We start from the raw sequence: 17,823 nt of genomic DNA, 5'->3' as shown, positions 1-17,823 counted from the left end.
TAGATTAGACGTCTATTTCCAATGTGATCAATGAAACAGAATTACAGGTGCACTTTTAAAACAAACCTAATTATTATTATTATTATTATTATTACTTCTACTGCTGCTCTATTTTTTTTTTTTAGCACATGCACCCAAAATGGCCACTTTTATTTAGAATTATTTATTTAGATTTTTTAATCTTTATTGCTATAACATAAATACTGAGATATTGATGATAGTATTGCCTTTGAGAGCAAATGTTAACATGCAAAGTCCGTTACATCAATATAACCACAATAACGTACGTTCTAAATCGCTCATAAAGCAGTTTAACACATTGCTTCACGTGTGTGCGTGTTGCACCGGAGTCACAAATTGTGAAAACCATAAGAAAAAAGCACTAAACACGTGTGGTGGCTACATAGTTCTATTTATCACCGCTTCGGCGGAAGTGATGCATGACGCACTGACGTGGCCGGAAACCCGCCATCTTGAGGGAGGAAACGCCTTGAAGTTGAGGAGGAAACTTGAACTGTGAGTTTTTATTTTTGATAAACGTATTTAGTGATCGAAACATTACCACCATGCTAACAAACGATAACTAGTATTGTGTGCTACGTTCCCCTCGCGGGGGGGAGGAGAGATTAGAAAGAGAGTTTCGGTGTTAAACGGAGTTAAATCCGTTCAGATGTGAGAGAGTGTGACAAAGGAAACAACAATCTATGACTTCAGTCCACTTCTGAGTCACTAATCTCGTATCGATGATTTAATACATAAACTTGATTAACCGTTGAGCTCGACTTTGTTTTAAAACACTGTTGTAGAACCTTTAATAATCAGCCACAAAAACTAGTTTAATCAACTTATTATCTGAAATAATTATAGGGACCTGAAGATCAAAATCACCTGAAATCTATTTTTAATTTTTTCTGAACAGATAAAATGTGATTCTACGCAATGATACTGTTTTTCGCTTTTGCCTCTGAATAGTATTATTTTAGGAAAGCTTGTCCAAGCTATGAAGTCAGATCAGATTTGTTATTAAAATAAATGATTATATAGACTTGTTGGAAGACGGAGCTCTTAACCCTTTTAACTGTCACCCCCCTTTTTGAACATAGACGTGAAAGTACACTCTTCAAACTTAAACTGTTATAATTCATAAATGCTTTTGAATACAGACCAAAGGTTGGTCTCTTTTTAAAGAAGATAATCTGCAGATTATTGAAGAAATCATTTCAAAAAATGAAAGCATAAAAAAGTTATAGAAGTTTAAATTTACTGTAAAGAAAATGTACTGTACTATTTGTTATTATATTTTATATAAAATAAATATTTTATAAAATGTTTTAATCTAAAATTGCTATAAAATTAAAGCCATATGTCTAAATAAGTTGTGTTCCAAATTTAAAGTTGATATTAAAAAAGTGTTATACCACAAACAGCCACCGGGTGCCATTCAAACTCCATTGAATTTTTTTGATGCATTTTTCTGTCACAAATGTATCATTTTCTCTCTCTCAATATTATGTAAATGACAAAATAACCACCAGATATGGAATCTTGAGCCTCAGACCTTTCCAACGATATGTATTTTGTCAAGATTATGAAAAGTTTTGATTCTAAAAGACCGTAATATATTTGGAATATGACACCTCCCACTAAGGGGGAGGAGCCCGATAAAAGATTTTAAAGTCCGATTTCCATGGTAACGCAGTGTCTGATTTCAAAATGGTTTTCACAGGATGAATTTAGAGGTTTTAAGCTTTCAAATGATATATAATTTATGAGGATTACTAAAACATGTGAAAGGCAAAAAGGAAGCGAAGAAGATTTTTTTGTGACAAAGGTCAGAACTCCTGTTATGATGTATAACAAAAAACACTCACTCCATAAATAAATCAATCAATTACCCTACATAAATCATAACAAAAAACAAAAAGTGGTCAAATATCTATTTAGGAGTCTTCGACCTTTCCAACGAAAGGTATATAGTTTGTCATGATTAGATTAGGATTTAATTGTAATATATTGAAGTTAATTTATGCGGCAGTTAAGGGGTTAATGAGCGTTTGTCCTCTTGTGTTTCAGAGGAGCGAGAGAGGCGTCTGTCAAACATGGGCAACATATTTGCAAACCTCTTTAAAGTCTTCGGTAAGAAGGAGATGCGAATTCTGATGGTGGGTCTCGATGCTGCTGGAAAGACGACGATTCTGTACAAGCTGAAGCTGGGGGAGATTGTCACCACCATCCCGACGATCGGTGGGTGACTGGGATCTGTTTCCAGATATTAGCATCTGAAAAGCGAAGGAAGGCTTTCATGTGCTTTCTGTTCTGTGTTAGGTTTTAATGTCGAAACTGTGGAGTACAAGAATATAAGTTTCACGGTTTGGGACGTCGGTGGGCAAGATAAGATTCGACCATTGTGGCGCCATTATTTCCAGAACACACAAGGTAAGACTTTCCCCAAGACATACAGTATGTTGTGTTCAGTGTTGGGGGTGACGCATTACAAGTAGGGCTGGGAACCGAGAACCGGTTCTGTTTTTTGAAAAGAACCGGAACCGTGAACAATTTCTAAGTTTTGGTTCTGAAAACGGTTCTGGTGGGACATGTGACCAAGCACTGTGAGCAGCCTTGCACCGGTGTTCTGACGATTTGGCGTTTCCCGTAAAGGATGTCACAAACCAAATAACAGACACTTCACCCTGCTTCTTTAATTACTGAGCACATTGATTCTAATAACGCGCGTCTTTAACGTTTCCTACAACTGTACACGCACTTGCATCTTTGATAACTGTGCACGTCGTTTTGTCTGACTGTACATGTACCGGCCGCGCACAGCACCTGCTGCCACTAAACTACGTTATATTTGTCCCATATTGTCATTAATATACATACTGACTTCAGCTTGGAACACTAAATAAACAGACTGCTGTTGTTATGTAAGTATGAGAGTTAGATTATTTAGTGTACAGGTCATTTCAAGAGTGATGAATTATTTTCATGCATTTTAAATGTTTAAAAATGTGGAAACCACTCATTGCATCACAGCATCTCCTGACTGCATTATTATTTGTAAAATAGGGGCTTTATGGAGTGTGTGAATACCTCTACATGGTTATAAGTATAACAGTGTATATTTCATTAACAAGTGTCTTAATCCTCAAGGGACTATTTGGCCAACCGGCTTATTCCTGCTTGAAAAGCAAAATGTTATTGATAGTATAAAAAACATTAACTTTGAAGCACATGCTGATTGATGGACTAGCATTACTCAACATTACTTACTACCTTCCAGCAACACTACATTCAATGAAGGTAAAAGAGTAAAAAACACAATGATAGTTCATTTAAATGGAACCGGAATCGGAACCTGGAAATTTGTATACTGTAATATGTTGAATTTTGACATTGACAACCTTTAAATTAAGTTGACAGTAAGTAATAAACAGTATTGAGTAGTTGTGTATTGTGCACTTTTCCTTACCACTATTTTTTAAATAGTTGTTTAATGATTTTAACGGAACCAGAACCGTTAAGTGGAACCGGAAAATTTCTAACAATACTCAACCCTAATTACAAGTAACACGAGTTACGTTATCAGATTACTTTTTTCAAGTAACTAGTAAAGTAACGCATTACTTTTTAATTTACAAGAGAACATCTGAGTTACTTTTTCAAATAAGTAACGCAACTTGTTTTTTTGTTTTTTTTCATATTTATTGATTGACAGCTTTCCTGTCCCCATGTTGAGAGAAATCATAAGATGTTACTGTAGTTCTAAAAAAAATATCATGATGCATTAATTCATCTCACTAGAAAAAACTAAACGAAACAAAACAGATTCGGTATTCCTCAAAATGAATAAAAATAATGCAACACTGCAATGATGTTAAACAACACAAACATCCTTTATGTATTTGATCAGATTCTAGAAACCAGTGTCTTTGCTTCTGACCTTCGATGATCCAGTTCAACCATACTAATAAGCAAAAATTACTCTAGACAAACATTTCTGTCTTTTTTTAATTGCTGAAGTGTTGAAATTTCTTCTGCATTCTACTGTACAGACGTAAACTTACTTTACCTTCAGCCTGAGGCGTATTCATTTCACTTTTGGTGTGAAAAGGCTTTTATATTTGCCAAAAATGTAACTTTTTTTATTTTAAAAACAAACAAGCAAGCCCTGTCCAGATTTAAAAAGTAACGTAACGCATTACTTTCCATAAAAAAGTAGCTAAGTAACATATTTAGTTACTTACTAAATAGTAACGCAAAATTGTAATGCATTACTTTTAAAAGTAACTTTCCCCAACACTGGTTGTGTTAGTCGGGAAGTCCAGTTCGTTTGATGTAAACTGTGTGTGTTGTGTCTGTTTTTGTTAATCAGGTTACTGCAGTGACATTATAAGATCGGTTTCGGTTTGTAAATGTCACCCTCACGATTCTTTAGCCAAATCTGTGTTTTCTTCCTGGCTCAGGGGGAAAAAATTCCAACGTGTCACTGTGGTTTACAGTTAGCTGATTGTTATCTCAGAATACACCTAGACAGAGTGAATCTGCATGTTTGGACAGTTTTTGTCAGTATGGACTTCTCACACTTTCAAAACAGTTTGGTTCGCTAAATGTGATTTATGTATATTTTCATTGCGCTGTAGCCACCTAGTTGGCAAAATGGCACTTAAATGAGTGTTTGCAAGAAGATTTAAGAATGTGTACATTTTTAGGGACGTGAAAGATCAATAATATCAGAACGACTCTTATTTGTATTAAATTATTTAATCTTTTACACAGTCATATGTAATTTACACGTTTATGCCAAAATTCTCAATAAATATTTATTTTTGTGGTGCTGTCAATGTGTTACTGCTTAGCATTAATTAAAATATGTATCTTTTAAAGCGGTTATCACATTCATTCAAACTATCTTAAAAGACTTGAATAGGAGCACAACAGGCAACACGCAAGTAAATCCTGTTTATCAGTCAAACTGAGTTTATATATGGAAACTCAATAGGTATGAAATATAATCCGTGACTGAAAAACACTGGTGATGAGCACCACTGCTGCAGGTTGGGAGGGAATGATGTGTATTTATTATTCAGAATGCAAGTTTGGAAAAGAAAATATATTTATAGAAAACATTTCATCGGGTTCAATATAATTCATGTTAACCCAGAGAACAAGATTAGCCTAATTTTTTGTAACTGACATCCCTAAAATGCCCTAAAAAGCTTTTATTTCAAGCACCAACTTTCAAAAACAATCTGTTTAACACGAAATATGTTTCTTCTCATTGTTTATTTTTTCACTATGTAATATTAGAAATATTAAGGGAATGAATAAAAACAGAGAATATGCAGCGTCAGATGGAGAAAGCTCCGTCATTCCATTTTTACTTTCACTTTAAGACGTTCACCGGCGTAACTCTTGCACAAAGTTTGCATGTTGCTTGTGTGTGATATCCATTATGGTTTAAAACATTGTGATGTAACTAATTACCCTGGTACCGAACGTACCGGACCGTGACACCACTGTGTCGTATCAGACCGAACCGTTACACCCCTACTGTTTGCGCCTGGTTCACACCAGAACTAATCTTAATAGCAAGTGTAAACAGGGCCTGTGAACGAGTCACTGAATCATTGGCTCACTCGATTCGTTACAAGCCTGGATTCATTCAGTAATGAAACAGTGCTGTGTGTTGCTTGGGATGCACAAAAGTTCTTTGTGTGGAACTCTTTTTATTGGCGAAACTGATCAAATATTGAAAAAGTATTGTGCCTAAAATGTAACGCAATGTTAACTTCGTTTATTAACGGGATACTCCACCCCAAAATGAAAATTTTGTCATTAATCACTTACCCCCATGTTGTTTTAAACCCGTAAAAGTTTTGTTCGTCTTCAGAACACAATTTAATATATTTTGGATGAAAACCGGGAGGCCTGTGACTGTCCCATAGACTGCCAAGTAAATAACAGTGTCAAGGTCCATAAAAGGTATGAAAGTCATCATCAGAATACTCCATCTGCCATCAGACGTGCAATCTGGGTTATATGAAGCGACGGGAACAATTTTTGTAAGCGAAGAAAACAATAATTTCTTTGTCAACAGTCTCCTCTGTGTCTCTCCATATCACTGTATGCTGCGTGTGCTCTTCTGTATCATCCGCACCACAAGGATGCGCTGTTTGTACGTGTATTTAGCTTTGATTTGAAAGAAAACAGCGCATCCTTGTGGCGTGTGGATGATACAGAAGAATAAGTAAGGGTAAGTGATTAATGACAAAATTTTCGTTTTGGGGTGGAGTAACCCTTTAAGCTACTATTCAATCATGCAGATATTCAAGACAAAACTGCACTGCTGCTCCTGTGATATTGCTAAACTATGTGACATAAATGTAAGACAAAAACAAAAATACAGGGGCATTCTTTTGCCTCATATCTTGAATGTTAGGGGCATTAATGTGTTAAACCAGCAGCCCTGGCAACTATCTTTGTAGTTGGGACTAAATATAAAGCAGACATAATACAAACCGTTTTGTGTAATTGATCTGATGTCAGTTCCATTTTTAGCCATTTCTGTCACTCACACCAGTCCATAAATCTGCTTCTTTTTTTTTTTTTCTTTTTTTTTGGGGTTAGGTCTGATCTTTGTGGTTGACAGCAACGACAGAGAGCGTGTGAATGAAGGGCGAGAGGAGCTGATGAGGATGTTGGCTGAGGATGAGCTCAGGGAAGCAGTTCTGCTCGTGTTTGCCAACAAACAGGTACCAACAGCTTTCAGCTGATAACTTGCACTACTTTCCAGTTGCTTGTTCTTACACATTTGACACGTGTTTGTCCGACAGGATCTACCGAACGCCATGAACGCTGCCGAAATCACGGACAAGCTGGGGCTGCATTCGCTCCGGCACAGGAACTGGTACATTCAGGCCACATGCGCCACAAGCGGCGACGGCCTCTATGAAGGACTCGACTGGTTGTCCAATCAACTGAAAAACCAGAAATAACAACCTTAGTTCTTCCTTAGTTTGATATTCTCAGCACTTGCTTTATTCTTTTGTTTTTAAACAAACGGTGCTGGAAGCTGCGCTCATTTCAAACCCCATTAACACGGAAGAATAGGGCCCTACAGTCAAAGTGTTGCTCTCTCGTTTAATGTAAATAGTTTTTTGTTTTGAGGCAGCTTTTTGAGCACCATTATGCAAAATAGATTTAGCCTTTCGTTGTTTATTCCTGTCTTTTTTTTTTTCCCCCGTTCTTACTGCCCGAGTCATTGGAGAGAGTTTCAAGTAAACTCTTGTCAGGTCTCATTTGAATCTTGCACATGTATTATTTTATTGTGCTTATGATAAGACTCTTTCTTAGACGTACTGTAAACGAAGCTGTTATGTTTGTCTTGGACGGAGTACAGGAAATCAAACATTACAGACACTACCTGCACATATAACGGTTCAATTTTGAGGAAAAGAAACCAAAAACGATTACACTGTCTTCTCAGCCTCTAGCTTTACTGTCATGAAGCTTTAGGAGCTGTAGAGTTATGAAGTCAGCAACACAAAGATATTTCTGTTATGAGATTCCCAATACACAACAGATGTTTTGTTGTGAGTATGTGGGAGAAAAGTTGGCGTGGCTCAGGTTAATCAAGGTTTGTAGGAGGGTGAAGTAATACATTCAGGCACGTAACAGTAATGAGATTTTTTATTTTTAGAGGACTGGAGGTTGTTTCATGAAAACAATGTGACGATATAATTTTTTTTTTGCAAAAATAGGTCTCATTTTCTATATGCAAAATGTTGTTTATTTTATTTATGGGTGGTGAAATGTGTCCTGAACACTTTTTTTTTTTATTTTTTTTTTTTTTTTATTTACCCATAAAGAGAAACTGAAAGATTGGTTTTATGCACCTAGCGTTAAAATTCATGTTGTTTTGACACTCTATTTAAGTGTTACTTTCTATTTCTTATTTGGGACTCCTAATCTAACCACCCATTTGAATAAACAACAGTCTCATCTAACCACATACTACAACTTGATCTCTAAAAAAAAAAATGATTTGTGCATTTTTATTGTTTTAGGACATAACGCAAAACATATCTCCAGAGTGTTGGCATGTTAATATCAACGAGCTTTCTGTTGTGCATGTAGATGTCATTTTTCCCCAGACTAGCCGTGGTGCCTTTATGACAAACAGAGACTCCCGTTTCAGATTAATAATCTTAATGTTCAATGTTAAACAATGTTAGGGCTGATGGTTTTAAAGTTACTTTATTATTTATCTTTTTTTCTCTCTCTCTCTTTCCCAGTTAACTTCTAATTTGGTAGACACAGATTACTTTGGGTCAAATTATGTGAATCTCTTAGCAAAATGATGTATAATGTGACTCTTAACCTATGTTTTTTTTTTTGTTTTGTTTTGTTTGGTTTGTTTTTTTAATTTTGACATGCACTGTAATTAAAGATACTAGTATAACTGGACTTACTGTTGCGCTCTTGTTATTCTGAAGCAGCTCTGAAATAAATCTTGACTGCAGTGGCATCAATAATTGAACCAGGTAGCTCACTAAAAAACGTTTTTTTGTTTGTTTGTTTTATATATATATATATATATAAATATATATATATATATATAAGCATAGCGGTTAAACATGAGAATGTACATTAGTTTGGTTTAAAAGGAAAAAAAATATTCATAACTATTACCATGCAATGGATCAGTATTTTCCAGATACAAAGATTATATCTATTAACCTCAAAATGATTTCAGCTGACTAAATCTCACCAATTTAGATATTTAGATTAAATGACAAAATTAAGAAGGGAATGGCTATTCTTCAAAGATTTCGAGCAATCTATGAAATACATTACAAATAAAAAGGGGGGCATCTTACCCTGTTTTACCCTATAAATTCACAAAACAGGCTACTTCATAATTTATATACCACAGCCTCTAGTCTGGAAGACAGACAATCTATCGCATATTTGTGTTAGCATTATGGAGATTTATTATTTTGATTTACAATGTGTTTTTGCAGTGTTGAGCAATACAGCCAATCACAGACATATCTGTTGATTTTTAGAATGCAATGGCCAATTAGAGGCAGCTCAAAATGCCAGTGTTTTGTCCAACGCTGAGTTCTGCACTCGAATCCTCTCATTGTATTAAAGTGTAGACACGATGTAAAGAGATTCATTGTGCAGTGCAGAGAGTCTCAATGATTATGAAGGAACTTTATATTAGGAACTTCGAGAGATCTCAATGAACTGAGATAAGCGTGATTATGAAGTGATTATTTAGTGATTATAACGGGAGTGCTTTTTGTGCACTTTCTAGGCTATGTAATCCAGTCAGAATTTGATTAAAAGTTTTGTTTTTGATGCTGCCAGTAACTCTCGAAATTGCAATGACTGACATAGTGATAACCATAGCATTGGACAGGACAAAAATATATGCCAAAATAGATGTGCATTAAGGGAAGCCCGTTTCCGCCACTGTAGAAAAAATAAAAAAGATAATTGTGACTTTTTATCTCACAATTCTGACTTTTTTTCTCTTGCAAAACTTGCAATTGAGTTAAGAAGTCATAGTTGTGAGATATAAACACGCAATTCTGAGAACATATCAGACCCCCCCCCCCACCACCACCACCACCACCAAAGTTAAACTGGACTTTAACTAGCAATTGTGAGTTATAAAGTCAGAATTGTGAGTTTTTATCATGCAATTCTGTGAAAAAAAAGTCAGAATTGTGAGAGAAAAAGTAACCTCTTTTTTTTGTTTGTTTTTTTAATTCAGTGGTGAAAACGGGCTTCCATACACGTTTGCACGACTGTGTGCTACAAAAAGATGACACAAAAACAACTTGAAATGCTGTATTATACATGCCAGGCCAGTAGTTTGCGACGTCACTCTTTAAAGACACACTGCGCAAATAGTAATACGCATTTTTCCACAAATTCGCATTTTTTGTATTTTACACAGAGACAATTACAGGGTTTGCTTTGAAAAATGTGCACATTGAAACCTGTTTTAAAAAGTATGCTTTTCTCAAATCACTGTTGTCGTGTAAATTGTGTCATGAAAATGCCCCTCAGAGGCTTGATTCTTGAACCGGGCCTGTATTTGGTTGCTTCAGCATTGAAGACGGAAGGGAAGCATCTCTGGTGAGCGACTGGCCGTTTAGTTGATGGGAGGGTAAGTGTGCCTGGTGTGAGGGGGTTCTGTGTCGCTGTCATTAATTCTCCACTGAAACGGCCTCCAGTTCCCCAAACACCTCCCTCGCCTTTAATAAGTGACAAATAGGATCGGCCGGGCCTGCGGGGTCAGCAGCCTGGAATCAGGCGCCGGGGCGCTCGGCCCAACGAGGGGGAGGGAAAGCAATCTAGGACAACGTTCCTTTGGCCCGATTAGGCTGCCATGGATAATGCAGCCAAGCCAGTAATACATGGCAGGGAAGGCATGATGGTGGGAAAAGGAGGGGTGCTGCACTCCTCCGCTCCCTTTGGCCGGCTCTCTTACAGGGTGGCTTTTGTTCAGCCCACTCCTGCTGCTCCAGCGGCTTGGGGTTTGTGTGTGGCGCTCAGGCCATCCCTGGGCCTGGATTTTTGCACTTGTCTTTTGTCTGCGCTTTGCTCTTTTCTCGCACGGCCCCAGGTGCCAGCCAACAGAATGCCGCCTTTCACAGCAAACTCAATGCAAATGCAAACACTCGGCTCTGTTATAGCGACAGGAGTACATTCCAACAGTCAGGAAGCAGCACTCAACATAAGAACAAAACAGATTGAGAAAACAATATCTGAAGGATTGAGGTGTTGAGGTGCAGTAGTGAGTCGACGACGCCACATTGTAAAAACAGGGTTTATTTCACTAAAAATTGGAAATCTTGTGTCTGCTATAATCAGGTCTTAGACATTGATTTCACCTTCAATCAATCCAAAGGAAAAAAATACATTTTATTTTAAATCCTATATATAGGACTGTAGACGGTTTTTGCATTGCAATATTATTTTCATGTCAAATTTTACAGTTAAACTACTGTAAGTTTAGAGTAAGTTTTTACTCCGCATTTACAGGTTCAGTGTAATGTACTCAGAAAAGTCTGCTGCAATGACAGATGTGCTAAAAAAGTTTTTCCTTTGTGTTTTTCGCATGCAGAAAACGTCGTCAAAATGATCCCTGTTCACACAGACCTGAGACAACTGCTAAAAACACTGTATTATGTACGCCAGACCAGTAGGTGGTGATGTCACTTCGTAAAGAAACACAACACAAACATATAATTCGCATGTGCATATGTTTTCATATCATTTTTAAAAAGTTGCACTTTGAAACCCGTTTTCAGATGCTGTGTTTTCTCTTTATACATCAGACTAAAACAGTTCCAGGTTACATTTCACCTCAAAAAAAACAAAAACAAATTAGATTTCAAAGCCTTTATTTACGACTACTAACATTTTTTACACTGTGATATTATTTTCATGACAATTTTTTTTTCTAATTTTACCCCCAAATTTATTTTGTCATTCCAAATTTCCATTCTATCCTTTTCTAAATGCTATAATAATTATATATTATGTCAAAAATATTGATGATCAATTTTAATAGCCAAAATTTGACAAAATGTGACCAAAGACATATTTTGGACAGATTTCCTGAAGGAAATGCAGTCGCACTTTGTGTCCAGAATGAGTGCTGTACGCACCAAATTCAACATTGTTTTACTCTACATTTACAGGACAAGTGTAAAGCACCCACAAAACACAATCATAATGCCAAACACACACACACACACACACACACACACACACACACACTTCTGGATCCGTTCTCAGGGTGAGGAGGTGTGGACAGCGGGGCATCAGTCGTCTGAGCTGCTATCATGGCGCCGCCGGTAGCTCTGTGCCGGGGAGCGGTGGCCGTCAGAGGACGAGTCCGTGTCGTGCCGGCGGCGGCGGAGCTGGTGAGGGGGGGTCAGAGTCCTGTGGTCAGCCTTTGGCCCCCCTCCTGAATGGCTGTCACGGGCTCCGGCTCCACTCTGACTGCTCCTTGATGGATTAGGACCATGGTGGTCCCGGGATCTTTTCTACGCCTGGGGAGCACAAAACACACCTAGACAATCATTTATTCCTGGTGAGCATGGGACGTTTGGTTCCGTTTGAGGGGAAAGCATAATCAGACATGGACTGTGAAGAAGAGACTGTCCTCGTCTGCTCTCACTGAGGCTTCATGTGAATATAAGAGTTAGGGCACATTTCACATCAGGGAAAAGTGTAGAGAAAATGCTCTCGAGACAAAACAACTACTGGTTTAAGTTGATAAATTATATCTGTTGGTTGCCGAACTTAATCATTAATCACCATTTTGGATTTTACAAAGAAAAATATGTTTATGCTAGTGTTGAGATTGTCAACTATGTTACAGATCAACTGTATGGATTTACAGGTAACTTAGTTGGACAATTTCACCATTTTGACTCATAATTTCAATGGCAGGCCTTGACTGGCCAACCAAATTTTCTTTTCTTTTTTTTTTTTAATCAAACCAAATTAAAATCCAAAACAATATTTCAAACCATAACAATAGTTGACAGGCAATTAATATAGTCCTTGAAAAAATGTCACTGGAGATCAATTACACAAAAAATTCAGGGGACATTTACAGTTATACGTTTAAAATGTCCACTGCGGAAGAAAATGACATCACATGATGCTGGTCACATGGTTTCTCGATATTGTGAAAATTTTTTAGTTTTCCGAGATGTGTTTGGTTAGAAATATAGTTAACAGAATTTTTGTGGACATGAGTAAAATGAAATATTCTCTTATTTTTTTTAAAGAAAATTTCATTTAAATTCAATCTATTTTTCTAAGGTATTCAGATAGTAGAGATAATTTTAATATAGATAATATTAACTTTACAATTGTTTAATCATTATTTTGAACTCCATTAAAAAGCAGACATTGTAAAACTGGTATTTAAGGGACATAAAGGCGATTTCAAACAAACTGAAATTGCAAAGCTTAATGCACAGATCCGATCTTTGGACCATATCCAATTTTGTGTCTCTCTGTTTACATTCACTCGTATCTGATATATCTGTGTTTACATTAATACCCACCCAAACTATGCTGATTCCATTACTGATCGCTTTCAGTGACACGGCTGACCCTCAGGTTTTGTAAAGGCACATATATAAATTATTTATGCACACCAGATGTGATTATCTCGCATATCCCATGATCACTTGATTATTGACAAGTTAAAGCTGTCACTGATGCTTGCAGCGCAATATCTGACAGAACAGATGACATAACGGTAGTTTAAAGATGTTCACTTGCTTCATTCCTAAATGAATCAGCATTTTGAATGAAACGTTTCAATGAATTATTCAAACTCATTATGAAAGTAATTTATTTTCACCTACTGGCCATTTCATGATTTTAAATATATTAAATAATTTAATATTTCTATATAATTTTACACCAGTGCTTTATAAAATTTAATTTGGGGAAGGAGTTTATATGAATATATATCTAAGGGGAACTTACTGTCTTTAGAAAAGTTTAGATGGTATTTTTTCTTTTCATCTTGCCTCTGTATAATGCATATTAAAGTTCATAAGTGCAGCGCTGCTTCATTTACAGCGGTAACCAAGGAAACGCGTTAAGCTCCACCTGCTGCGGTGTTTGTAAGTGCTATGTTTACAGCGGTAACCAAGGAAACGCGTTAAGCTCCACCTGCTGCGGTGTTCATAAGTTCTTTGTTTACAGCGGTAACCAAGGAAACGCGTTAAGCTCCACCTGCTGCGGTGTTCGTAAGTGCTTTGTTTACAGCGGTAACCAAGGAAACGCGTTAAGCTCCACCTGCTGCGGTGTTCGTAAGTGCTTTGTTTACAGCGGTAACCAAGGAAACGCTTTAAGCTCCACCTGCTGCGGTGTTCATAAGTACTTTGTTTACAGCGGTAACCAAGGAAACGCTTTAAGCTCCACCTGCTGCGGTGTTCATAAGTGCTTTGTTTACAGCGGTAACCAAGGAAACGCTTTAAGCTCCACCTGCTGGCAGAGAGTGAATCTGCATCTCGTTCAGCTCATCTGCTGTTTCTGTTTCATGCAGATATGTTTATGTATAGTTTCACAAAACTGAAGTCATTCTTGTTTTTGCTTCAAATTTCTAAATTATACAATCTGCTCATGTTGCATGAATGCAGCATCTTTGTTTGGATCACGATTAAAATACAGTGGTTGCCTCTAATTTCAAATGGAAAGAACACAGACAAAGCCTTATTTTGTTTATATGAAGAGATTTATTTGATTTGTTACTTATTTATTTGATTTGGGCTTGTTTTAAAATTTCAATTTAGTTTTGTTATTTACATTTACATTAGGCCTATATTTAAATCAAAACCAACAAGTGCTATATTAGTATATTATTATAGTGTTATATTTCAATTTCTCAAAGAAACGTGCAGCATTTTGTCCAAGCAGTAATAAAAGCACGCATTTAATTTATAATTTGTCTTAAATCTCATTTTGTTAAAAAGAAATCATGAATCGACTGAAATATTGCCGCGGGTGCTAAATATGGATTGCAAATAACCAAAACTTGCATTTTGTTCACATACCTTTGTTTTGTTTTTTTGAGAGGTGATCTAAATATTTGCGGCTGTGAAACTGATGGAAAATTGACAGTTCTATGGAGCTGGTCACGTGACTGAAAGCTTCAACACATGGAGGAAGTCTCTCAGTGGAATGCACACACCAGCCACTAGTTGGAGACAAAAATACTTGTCGTTGATGTTTTTACGTTTATTAATGTCTGTTCATATGCATTCCCGAACCCCTTCGACATAAAATATCAGTCCCCCTAAGATTAATTTAATACTTCAATATTTTAACAACACATTCACGTTCACTGTTCTCTGATTTTCACACTGACATGATGCATGTAAGCAAATAAAACTTATTTTTTTTTAGCATTCACGTGTTTTATTTTGATTGTTTAAATATTACAAGAACTCATTATCAACTCATAAACTGCCTGGAATTCTTCCATTAACCCCAGCCTAGTAACACACTGGCATCATGCAACGGTATGATGTTGATACAGAACTGAATATATTTTCTTTCTCTTTGTTTTTTTTTTCTTCTTCTTTTTTTAAATGCAAATCAATTATTTAAATTGATTTAAATTTTATTTAAATCAATGTGATAAAATGACTTCGGTAAAAAGTCTAGAAATAATCAAAAAGTAGTCAGAATACATCACCTAAAATCTAATACATTACTAAGATTGCAACTAAAATTGTAACATATACTAGTATTTTTTGCAAATTGCTTTGGGGTATAAATAAATAAATAATACTTCAGAAAACAGCTTGTTACATTTTTGAATAAAGCCACATTGTGATAATTTCCTTCAAACCAAATATAGTTCTACCACTGCTTATAAAAACACTCTTTTACAGGAAAGAGGAAACTCTAAATGAAAAGATGATGACCTAAAACCAATCAAATAGTGTTACATCGCCCTCTTGTGAACCAGCTGTGTTACACCTCAGAGAAAAAAAAACTAATTCTATAGGTTCACAATTTAGAAACAACCTACAATCAAAGGTAATAAAGGTATAGTTTACTGACTCGAGGATAAACTATAGACAAGACCTTTTACTAACGCTTTCAGAGTCTGACTCTGAACAGTCACTTCTGCTTCTGTGCTTCTTCTTTTTCTCCTTCTTGCTTGTCTTTTCCTTTTTACTCTTCTTCTTTCTGTCAGATCTGTAATTAATATCAGTACTCGACTGAGATACTGTGGTCTTTGTCAGTGGTGTCCTTTTTTGTAGTCGTGATATTAAATATATTCTTGCTTTTACACATATATGTTAACCTTTTATCTTCTTCATGAGGTCTGAGGGCTTCCTCAGGCGTCTTACTGGCTTCTTGCGGTCTTATCAGCTTTTATGGTGCTGACAACAAATCACTAAATACACGATTAGTGGTTTAGTGCTTGTAATATTGCTGAGATATTAAAACCATGGCACATTCTCATATTCAGATTAGTATTCTTAATGTCTATGTACCGTGAAAACTGGCTTCTTTTCCTCTCGGTCCAGCGCTGATGATGAAAAACACCAGAATCCATAATATACCTGCGTTACATCTATTAGATTCTTTTTAGAAATGAAAGTATCATATGATACTAGAAGAGCTAGTTACAAACTAGTGCTGTTTCTCAAACTGAAGTGATTTTATTTTGTATAACATCAATGTGCATTTCAAAAGTTTTTGCATTTCTCTTGTGGCCTCTGGATATAATAATAGACACACTCATTCAAGTATTTATTAACAATATTGTCAGATCTTGTGTACTCGAGGTGTATTGTTCAGTCTTGGTAAGTGGCACTGTTTTATATTCAACACCCAGTCATTCAGTACCAAGTCATTTTCTGCTTTTAGCTTTTGTTTGCATTTTTCTGCACTTTTTATCACTGTAAAGCACAGAAATCTCATTCTCGGTATAATATGTACTATAATGTTGACAATTAATATTATATTATCAAAGATTAGAGCATTATAAATATTAAATTATCTAACCTGTATTTTCACATTATTGGAATATTTGTTGTATACTGCATTTATGTCAGTTTTAATTAAAGTACTTTAAATGCAGTATTAAATGCACTATGCATTCCTGTAATGAGAATTATATTTATTTGCATTACGTTTTCTATTTAAAAGTAAAAAAAAAAAACTTTAAATGTTCAAAGGTTTATAGGCCTTATATTTCCCAGAATGCATCACCTATGCTGAATTTCTTTGACTTTGAAATTCAGTAAAATCCTGGGGGGGGGTTTCATCATTAATTTCATCATTAATCTCATTCACGGTACTACAATGTTGAAAAATATTATATTATCAAAGATTAGACTGTGAGAAATATTAAATTATTTAAATTGTATTTTTACGTAATTGTAATATTGGTTGTATACTGCATTTAATTGACAGTTCTAAATAAAGAAAAAAAACTATGAATTCCTGTAATGAGAATTATTATTATTATTATTATTATTATTTTTTTTTTTTTTTTGAATTTAGAATATTTAGAATAGAATATTTAGGATATTTTTAGAGTAATAATATAATTATTATTATTTATTTGCATTATAGTAATTAGACTTTAGTGGAAAATTTGCTTAACTGTCAAGAAAGTAATTATATTAAATATATTACAACAATTTATATTTATTTTAAAAATATATTTATTTTATTAAAAAAAAACTATGAATATTTTGAATCAGTTATTTTTCTTTTTTCCATTTTAATTAAAATTTTAGTTAATGTTTTAGTGATCTTGTTCTGGTTTGTCATTTTTGTGTTTTTTTTTTTTTTAATGTATGTCTACATAGTTTTTATTCATTTATATTTCAGTTTCACTTATTTTATTACATTAATGACTAGAATTAAACTAAATAAAAATGAGAAATTTTGCCTTGGCAACTAGTAGAAATAAAAAGGTTTTTATATTTTATTTCAGTTTACATTTATTTTAAACAACAAAAAATAGTTCATAGTTCAAATTTTTGTTTCAGTTTTAGTTAGCCCTACCCATAAAAACCTGCATGGAAGAATCAGTAACTAACCTTTTGACTGACAGAGGAAAGATAAGCAGGCAACTATGTCAATAAAATGAAAGGTCAGTTGAATGTCTTGGCAAAAAAATAAATGGTACATCAATTTAGGAACCCTTTTCTTATGAATATTAAACAGGTTGCGTCACGTTTGCCCAGTAGGCCTCGCTGACGTCAGCACGTCACACTAAATATTCATAGACCTGGC

The 17,823-nt window shown here is 35.3% G+C and overlaps 1 protein-coding gene across 1 annotated transcript; it reads left to right on the top strand.

Moving 5' to 3' along the window:
• The first annotated feature begins 369 nt into the window (after positions 1–369).
• LOC109105897 (ADP-ribosylation factor 1-like) lies at positions 370–8,469 on the top strand. Its single transcript, XM_042717767.1, has 5 exons — positions 370–516; positions 2,074–2,244; positions 2,326–2,436; positions 6,631–6,755; positions 6,837–8,469. Exons 2-5 carry the CDS (start codon positions 2,100–2,102, stop codon positions 6,996–6,998), a joined length of 543 nt encoding a protein of 180 aa, XP_042573701.1. The 5' UTR covers positions 370–516; positions 2,074–2,099; the 3' UTR covers positions 6,999–8,469.
• Positions 8,470–17,823: the final 9,354 nt, after the last annotated feature.

Source organism: Cyprinus carpio, chromosome B2, assembly GCF_018340385.1.
Source record: "Cyprinus carpio isolate SPL01 chromosome B2, ASM1834038v1, whole genome shotgun sequence".
Taxonomy (NCBI): Eukaryota; Metazoa; Chordata; class Actinopteri; order Cypriniformes; family Cyprinidae; genus Cyprinus; species Cyprinus carpio.
Note: the sequence above shows the minus strand (reverse complement) of the source record. Positions and strands in the feature narration are given on the sequence as shown.